Below are 10,124 nucleotides of genomic sequence, written 5' to 3' on the forward strand. Positions count from 1 at the left end.
GGATCTTATGAATAGGGTATTCAAGGATTACCTGGATAGATGTGTGATCATATTTATTGATGACATTTTGGTGTACTCCAAGTTAGAAGAAGAGCATGAATTGCATCTCAGAGCAGTTTTGCAACGATTACGAGATCATAAGCTTTACGCTAAATTCAAAAAGTGTGAATTCTAGTTATCTCGTGTCTCATTTTTGGGACACATAGTGGATAAAGATGGGATCATGGTGGATTCGGCTAAAATTGAAGCTGTTCGGGATTGGCCAACACCAAAATCAGCTACTGAGGTTAGAAGCTTTCTGGGATTAGCTGGGTATTATCGTCGGTTTCTTAAGAGTTTTTCAAAGATTGCCGCACCTTTAACGGAGCTGACCCGAAAGAACTTGAAGTTTGTTTGGACAGATCGGTGTGAGAAAAGTTTCCTAGAGTTAAAGCAGCGCTTGATTATCGCTTTGGTCCTAGCCCTTCCTTCAGATAAGGAAAAGTTTGTGGTTTATTATGATGCCTCGAGACAAGGTCTCGGCTATGTGCTTATGCAAGCTGGAAAGGTAATAGCTTATGCTTCTCGGCAGTTAAAGGAGTACGAGCAGAGGTACCCTACTCACGATTTAGAACTCGCAGCAGTGGTTTTTGTGCTAAAGATTTTGCGGCATTACCTATATGGCGAGAAATGTGCGATATACACTGATCATAAAAGTCTAAAATACTTCTTCACGCAGAGAGATCTGAATATGAGACAAAGACGCTGGCTAGAGTTGGTGAAGGATTATGATTGTGAAATCCTTTATCACCCTAGTAAAGCCAACGTGGTTGCTGATGCCTTGAGCAGAAAGGGACAGAGTCAGATAAATATGGTGAAACAAATCTCCCAGCAACTAGCAAATGAGATGACCCGAGCTATGATTGAGTTGGTTGTAGGGAAGTTAGCTAATATTACCCTGCAATCTACTCTTTTAGAGTGAATTAAAGAGTGCAAATGCAAGATCCAGAATTGGTAAAAACCCGAGATAGGGTTTTGGCTGGAAAGACTAGTGATTTTTCAGTGGATGAAATAAGAATGTTGCGATTCGGAAATCGTGTTTGTGTGCCTATGGATGATTGTATCAAAAGAGAGATAATGGATGAGTCTCATACGACTCCTTATTCAGTTCATCCAGGGTCAACAAAAATGTATCAAGACCTAAAGGCCATGTTCTGGTGGCCAGGCATGAAGAATGACATTGCTGAGTATGTTGCTAAATGTCTTACCTGTCAGCAAGTAAAGGCTGAACATCAGAGGCCTGCAGGGTTGCTGCAGCCATTGAACATACCAGAGTGGAAATGGGAAGATATTGCTATGGACTTTGTGGTAGGTATGCCTAAAACCAGGGGACATTTTGACTCCGTGTGGGTCATAGTGGACAGGTTTACAAAGTCAGCGCATTTTCTACCTGTTCGGACGAATTTCTCCATTGACCAGTATGCTGAGTTATATGTCAGAGAAATTGTTAGTCTTCATGGTGTCCCAAAGTCCATTGTTTCGGATAGAGATCTGAAGTTTACATCGAGATTCTAGGAGAGTCTGCATCGAGCTATGGGTACTCATTAAAGTTCAGCACTGCATTTCATCCTCAGACAGATGGGCGATCCGAGAGAACTATTCAGATCTTAGAAGACATGCTACGAGCATGTGTGCTTTACTTTGAAGGATCATGGGTAAAGTACTTACCCCTGATCGAGTTCTCTTATAACAATAGCTATCAGGCAACAATTGGGATGGTCCCTTATGAGCTTTTGTATGGAAGAAAATGTAGGTCACCTGTTCACTGGGATGAAGTAGGTGAAAGAAAGTTCTTGGGTCCCGAGGTTGTTCAAAGAACGAGTGAAGCAGTTGGCAAGATTAGAGCGCGAATGCTCGCGGCTCAGAGTAGACAGAAGAGTTATGCTGATCTAAAGCATCGGGATATAGATTTTCAGATATGGGACATGGTATTTCACCGAATATCTCCGATGAAACACTACTAGAAAATTGGGTTTTAGTGACACACATTGAGTAACTCTAAAAGTCTACAGTGACACTTCAACACGCGTCACTAATGAGGCTGACTGGAAAAGTAGTTTTTAGTGACGCTCCAAACGTGTCACTTAATGCTTTTGCACTCATTGTCTGCGCGTCACTATAGGGGTACAGTGTCAGGTTTTGTCAGACTAGAAAAGCAACAACCACTTACATGGAGTGTCACTATATCCTATTTTTCTTTTTTTATTAATATTTTTAGAGATATAGTGACACACCAAAAGTGCCTCTACATTATATATTTTTTTAAAAAAATATATAATAATTAATTATTTTAATTCAAATTTTATATATTATAAATAATAATTTATATTAATTATATACAAATACAATTAAATATAACAATAGTAATTTTAATTGACTAAATATAAAATTTATATAAATTAGACCATTATAATAATTCACGTCAACACAACTAATAAATATTACATATTAATTCATTATACCAATAAATTCATAACTATAAAATTATATAATAACTATTGGTCTATTAAAACAAAAAAACAACTAAATAACCGATAACATATCACTTGTCCATTGGTCTATTAAAATAAAAAAAACAACTAACGTCAGTAAGTTTGAATAACCGATAACATCTCACTTGCCCAATGCTCTTTCACTTCATCAATTTATTCTTCTGTATAATTTGCATCACTGAACTACAAAATTTAAAGATAAATAATATATCAATTAAAGTTATCATCATATGCATTCTTGATAATAATAATAATAATAATAATAATGTATGACATATTTATATAGTTTGTATGTTAATGTACCTCGGCCAAAAAGTGTTTCCGGTTCAAAGCTTGAATTAAATCTTTCATCATCTTCACTACATAATATCCACATTCGGTGTCTTCCAGTTGATGTGGACACTAAAGATTTTTCTTCAAATTAACAAAGATCTTAATAAAATATAATTTAAATTTTTTTTTAAAAAAAAAAGAATACGTACAGTTGGGCGTCGAACTTTTAGCTTCGGTGGAATTTGTTTCCTTATAGCCCTGTATTAAGTTTGAAATGTCAATGTGACCGTCTCTCTAATATCAGGTCGATTACTCAATTGTGAGTTTTTAGGATCCATGTAACATAACCAATAAGAGTCAGGCACCAATAATATCAACATCAAATTCTCACTACATAATCCATCTATTATAGCAAACAAATAATTTAAACAATTCAATCAACATGCAATAAGTTTTCATCCTTATACCACCGCAACACAATCAAATTTTCGCAGAACCTACTTCACTAAGGGATACAAGTTAGAAACCTTCCGTTATCACCGCAATACACAATTAATATTCAAACCGACTTCACTATGGATGAATATTTATGATATTCAAACTCCTCTAACATTGGTATAATATTAATTAACATAAAAAAACTAATATGCACACGTACCTCTTCTAATTTAAAATGATCACGTTAACTTTGTAACAATCCTTGCTAGTAACCAAAACACTAATAATAACATTGAAAAAAACTATTAAAATAGGTAATAGAAATGACAATCATCATGATCAAGCTAATAATAATAATAATAATAAAAAGTATAGTTTTCTTTGCTTATTATTTTCTTTCTTATGTTTGAGATTTGAAAATAGCACTAGAAAATTATTATTTTCCAATAAAGTAATGATAAGAGAGGAGACAACATAGTATTAAACAAAATTTCATGTACACTTTCACTATCAAAAAAGGTCAAAACTTTATTAGCTTTTCTATTATTTTATTAAAACTAAAATTATAATTTATAATATTTATTTTCTAAAAGATTTTTATCATGCTAAAAAATATTTTAATTTTCATATTTAGATTAAAGCTCTAGATACAAAATAGAGTATACCCAAATTTTAATTAATTTTTTACTCTTTCAATTTTTTTGAGCTTGTACTCAACAAATTAAATTTTAAAATAATCTAAAATAACAAAAGAAAAAAACATAAATAAAAAACAACATAAATAATCTGAAATTAAAAAACAAAATTATATTTAGATTCAAGTTTTAAATGTAAAATTAGGGTATACCTAAATTTTCTATTTTGAAATAATCTAAAATAACAAAAAAAAACATAAATAAAAAAAATAACATAAATAATCTAAAATTAAAAAAAAAATTATATTTAGATTCAAGTTTTAAATACAAAATTAGGGTATACTTAAATTTTAACTAATTTTTTTATCTTGCAATTTTTTTGAGGTTACATACAACCCACATTATTTTAACATAATCTGAAATGAAAAAAAAAATAAACGAAAAATGAAAATTAAAAAAAGATAAAATTGTTACCTGGCATGGAGGAGCACGCAGCGCCTAAGATGGAGGAGCACCGGTCTCCGCCTGAGAGGGAGGAGCTCTGCGCTGGCCTGAGATGAAGAAGAAAAAAAAACTAAATATTTATAAAAAGAAACTAAACAAAATAAAAAACCATTACACTTACCTCCTTTGACCTTTGGAAGATAGTCTTTGATCTTGGAGGGTATCGCCGGTAGCAGGAACAAATTTTTTTTGGGTCTGAGTGGCTGGTATTGTGTGGGAGCAGTGGCCTGGTATGGTGGAGCTATTTTTTTAGGGGAGAAGCAAGCATATTGAGACGATATAATAAGGATGAAATAAAATGGGATTAGGGCTGATATGTATTTTCTTTTTTTTTTAAATAAAATGGTATATGGTGACGCGCAAAGGGTGTGAGCAAGCATGTTTCCCCACGTTTTTTGCGCGTCACAAAAGCTACATGGCTTTAGTGACGCGCAGAAAACGTGGGGAAACACGTTTGCTGACACGCGTGGCACGTCTCCATAGGCCATGGTTTTTTTTTTAATTTAATTTTTAAAAAATTATATATTTTGACTTTTAGTATTTAGTGACACTCCATATTTTCAGTGACACACATTTCGCGTAATAAACACTGAACATTTAGAGTCTAATGTTGTGTGTCACTAAAAGACACTCTTAATTTTTTAGTGACCTACACTTTTATGAGTGTCACTATATGGTGTCACTAAAATCCTAATTTCTAGTAGTGAAAGGCATTAAACGTTTTGGTAAGAAAGGGAAGCTTAGCCCGAGGTTCATTGGACCTTTTGAAATTCTCGTGAGGATAGGGCAAGTGGTGTACAGGTTGGCTATGCCCCCAGCGCTAGCAGCTGTACATGATGTGTTCCATGTTTCAATGCTTCGGAAATATGTCTTAGACTCGTCCCATACTCTGAGTTATGAGGCATTGGAACTTCAGCTAGATTTGTCATATGAGGAACAACAGTGCAAATACTTGATAGAAGAGAAAAAGTCTTGAGAAGCAAGACGGTTGCACTGGTCAAAGTATTGTGGAGAAACAGTAAAGTGGAAGAGGCAACCTGGGAACTTGAGACGGATATGCAGCAGAAATATCCGGAGTTGTTCAGGTAAATTTCGGGACGAAATTTCTATAAGGGGGTAATTGTAATACCCTAGATTTAAGAAATGGATTAGCAAAACCCTAACTAGATAATTATGTATAATTGAGGAAATTATATTATTATATAATTTAATATATGAGAATTTATATGATTTATGCTATGTTAAGACCCCGTTAGTGAGCAGGGGCATTTTAGTAATTTTGACCCGAGAAAGGTAAAATAGTGAACTTAATTTATTAACGTGCTTATGGGACTATATTATTATATAGTATGCCTGTGTTGTCTTTTTCAAGTGTGTTCTGACAGGTTGGCGCGGTATAGTCACAACCGGGTATTTTGGGCCGAACCGGGTTCGGGCCCGAAATGCAATATTGGATTGAAATATTGGCATTTTATTTGACAGTGAGAAATCTGAATTTTATTTGAAAAGAAATGAGCAAGAAATGTCATTTTTACCCTTGTATGTGTGTGGGTATGTTATTTAGCCTTAGGGGCAATTTGGTCTTTTGACCTTTATTTGACAATTGATAAAAGATGAGTTTTGAGAAAATAAAATAGAATTTTTTTAGACTTTGGTTCCCCTCATACCCAACCCCTCTCTCTCTCTCTCTCAAACCCTCTTGCTTTTCAAAGTTTGATTGTTGGGTGAATTGTTTGGATTTGGCCAAAAGTGAAGCTTTGAGATTGTGAATCTTTGAGCTTGGAATTAAGGTAGTTTTTCTATTGTTTTTATTCGAAATTCATGCTGAAATTCTTGCTGAGTTCATTATGGAAAAAACATGTTTTGGGTTGTTTTGCTCTTGATTTTCATGTAAGAGGAGTGAGTGTTAATTTTGATTAGATTAATGTTAGAAGATTCATGCTAGGAACTTTTATGATGATATTGATTATTTTGATTGGTTAAGGTGTGATTTGATGCTTTAATTTCTGGGGTTATGTTCTGAAATTTTTAGGCAAATATTATTGATTTAAATGCTTTGATAATTGATGTTCAACTTGATGATTATGGTGAGATTGCTTGATATTTCCTTTTTGTGTATCTTTGGTATCAAGTTAGCTTGGTTTATTTTGATTTAAAAATTTGAGTTTATGAATGGTTTTGGTTGAATTTTGGGTATGGTTTGATTGAAATTTGAATTTATGGAAAAGTTAGCATTTTTAGGCCTTAAAATGGGGTTTTTGGGTGTTCTGAACCCAGTCGCCGCAACAGGATTTTTGGCCATCGCAACTGGGTTTGGTAGTGAGAAAGTCCGTTTTTCCCAATTTTGTTTTGGCCATAACTTTTGACTCGAGACTCCGTTTAGGACGTTCTTTATATTGTTGGAAAGCTTGTTCCGAGCTCTTTTTTATTATCTGTATTTTGAATGCCAACTTTATATTTTGTGAAAGTGAAATTAGGGATTAACCCTATTTGTGAAATCCCAGGTTGTGTGACTAGGATTACCGGCACCTGATCAGGAGCACCCAGGGGTTTGGAATCTCTGTTATTGCGGGACAATAGGTAAGACAGTAGTTTGCACGTAGAGTATGCGCGGTGGCCCTTGTGTTGAATATGATATATGTGAGTAATTGTAACCGGGATTAGGGTTATTACCCTAATATGAGCGGTTAATAGCCTAGGGTTATTACCCTAGTGATATAAGTTGAGTAAATGCTATGCCATGCTAAGTATATAATTATATTGAGATTTAAGGGTTATGCGTTTAAGGCATAATTGGGTTGGACTCGGTAACCATAATCAAGATGAACCATTCTAAGGCCTTATTGTATTTAGACGTGTGAGAGCAACACGTAGGTCTATGCCACGTAGACATAAATAGACGTGTGAGAGTAACACGTAGGTTTACGTCACGTAAACATAAACAGGCATGTGAGCCCAATATGTAGCTCTGTGACACACAAACAGATTGAAATGGCATTACTTCTTATTTATATGATGAGCATATTATTGATATATTTTATACTATCTTTCTGGGCTTGGCACACGGGTGCTCTACTGTCCAGGAAAGGGTAAGACTGTTGTTGATCAACCATGAGTGCAGCAGCTGGATGAAGAATGTACATGTTCGGGCCACACTAGACCAAGCGGGTTGGGGTCTACCAGTGATGTATTTTGAGACTCTGTTTTGCCGCTTAGGTCGGCCAAAGGAAAAGAACTTGTAATAGTGTTTTGTAAATACTTTTGGGATCCCAACTTTTGTAACTTTTAAATTATAAGGTTTAAATTATTACAAGTTATTTTCATTCTGTTTATTAATAAAGTTTAATTTCCGCGCTTATTTTACTAGTAATCCCGATTAGGGGATTATGGTTTCATAAGTTTATTGGGTAGCGTGCCTAATTATTTAGCGCGTTACATTAGGGGTGTTCAATAAAATTTACAAACCTCCCTACCCGAATAAACAACCCAAACCAAACCGAATAAACTGACAAAAGATACAACCCAAAATAATATAATGAAAATCCAAGCCGCGCGGTATTCGTAAGAGAACTGGCGAAGATCTTATTAAAGAGGCAATGCTGAATTCAATGGAAGAAAGGGCTTGTAAAGCTAGATTCATGGAAATTGAATTCAACTTGATGGACAATACAGGGTCACTAATAGACGTCCCGATTGCCTTTGATGATGGCTGTATCAAACAGAATAAAGGAGTTCGAGAGAAGAGAAGGAAATTTGTGTCAAAATCCAGCAACCATCACAAAGCGAAACACGGGGAATCTGTTGAGAGCAGGGATCAAACAAAAGGGAAAATGATCTCCGGATCAAGATTTGACGTTCTTACTGGGAAAGTTTCACAACATTGTGATTCAACCTTGGAGCAGAATTATGAAGCGGCAAACTCTGCATTGCAGGGTCGCCGAGAACAATAAATTCCCTTATTTGGAATGTCCAAGGGCTTGGCAACCCTTAGACTGTTTCGGCTCTTGCCACACATGTCAAAGAATTCAATACTGGATTAGTTTTTCTATCCGAAACTCGATCAAGAAGTGCTTACATGGAAACAATTCGTGTTCGACTGGGTTTTAAGGGTTGTTTCTGTGTTGATGCAAAAGGCAAAAGTGGGGGGGGGGGGGGGGGTTAGCCCTCCTTTGGAAGGCTCCTTTTTCTGTGCGGATAAAGTCTTTCAATGATTTCCATATTGTTGCTTGGATCAATACGGATGAAGACTTTAACTGGTGCTTTATAGGATTCTATGGGGACCCCGATCCCTCTCAAGGAAGACACTCGTGGACCCTGCTGGAACGATTAGCATGAAGATATATTGGGCCTCGGTTATGCGGTGGCGATTTCAATGAGATTAGAGGCCTTCATGAGAAATAAGGAGGGGGTGGAAAGCCTGGTTACTCAATGAAATTTTTTTAATAATGCTATTGATGTTTGTGCTTTAAGGGAACTGGAGTTTGAGGGCAGCAACTTTACATGGTGTAATGGAAGGCGGAAAAACATGATTTTTGAGAGATTAGAGAGAGTCATGGCAAATAATAAATGGTTGAATCATTATGTAATTGCCAAAGTTAAACATTTTAGTCGTTGGTGTTCCGATCATTGTCCTCTATTCGTGACTTGTAAAGCCATTCCAACAGATGACAATCAGCGACAAACATGGGGGTATCGACTTCACTATGAAAGTGCTTGGGCCGATAAAGAAGAATGCCATAGGATCATTAAGGAGATTTGGGAGGAGGGCAGAATTATTAGTTCAGTAAAAGAACTAGGTAGCAGGATGGATATTTGTGGAGAAGTGTTGGGTCAATGGAACAAACAGCAAAGAAGAGAAAGCCAAGCTCGAATCAAAGAATGAAAAAAAGAAGTAGAAATATCTCGGGATCATTCAAACCAAGGCTTTACCCGATTGAAAGAAAGGGAGAGAAACCTGAATGGACAGTTAGCAAAAGAGGAACTCTTTTGGAAACAACGCAGTAGGGCGATTTGGCTTGCTCATGGAGACCGAAACACAAGATACTTTCACCAAAAGGCGTCTTCTCGTAGGAAGAAAAATATGATCCATGGCCTTTTTGATCAGAATCTGAACTGCCTGAGCTCTAAAGAAAAGATTGAGAAGACCATTTGTGACCATTTTTCAGGATCTTTTTTCAGTCAAGGACCCCAAGTGCGACATCATGGCTCACCTCCAACGTTTTGTTCCTTCACGACTTAGTAGAAGACAAAATGAATTCCTCCTTGCTGAGTTTACGGCTACTGATGTTCTCCAAGCTTTGAAGCAAATTAATCCGTTGAAGGCTCCTGGAGTGGATGGGATGCCTCGGTTGTTCTATGAGCATCATTGGCAAGTTATAGGTTCGAATGTAACCAAAATTTGCTTGGATATTATCAACAATCATGCGGATTGCAGATCAATAAAGAAGAGCCTCCTCTGCCTCATTCTGAAAATCAAAAAACCACACAAAGTGGCTGACTTCTGCCCAATAAGTCTCTGCAATGTCAGCTATAAAATTGTTGTGAAATGTCTTGCCAATAGAATGAAAGATAGCTTGAAGTTGGTCATCTCGAAAAATCAAAGCGTATTTATTCGAGGTCGGCTCATTCAGGATAATGCCATATTGGGGTTCGAAAGTCTCCATTGTATGAAAAAAGGTCGTTTTGGAAATGGGAAAAAGATGGCGCTTAAACTAGACATGTCCGAAGATTATGATAGAGTCGG

The 10,124-nt window shown here is 36.0% G+C and overlaps 1 protein-coding gene across 1 annotated transcript; it reads left to right on the forward strand.

Annotated features, from left to right (window-relative positions):
* The first annotated feature begins 975 nt into the window (after positions 1-975).
* On the forward strand, positions 976-6,482 carry LOC133034479 (uncharacterized). Its single transcript, XM_061109570.1, has 3 exons — positions 976-1,286; positions 1,736-1,814; positions 6,414-6,482. Exons 1-3 carry the CDS (start codon positions 976-978, stop codon positions 6,480-6,482), a joined length of 459 nt encoding a protein of 152 aa, XP_060965553.1.
* Positions 6,483-10,124: the final 3,642 nt, after the last annotated feature.

This window comes from Cannabis sativa, chromosome 2, assembly GCF_029168945.1.
Source record: "Cannabis sativa cultivar Pink pepper isolate KNU-18-1 chromosome 2, ASM2916894v1, whole genome shotgun sequence".
NCBI classification, from domain to species: Eukaryota; Viridiplantae; Streptophyta; class Magnoliopsida; order Rosales; family Cannabaceae; genus Cannabis; species Cannabis sativa.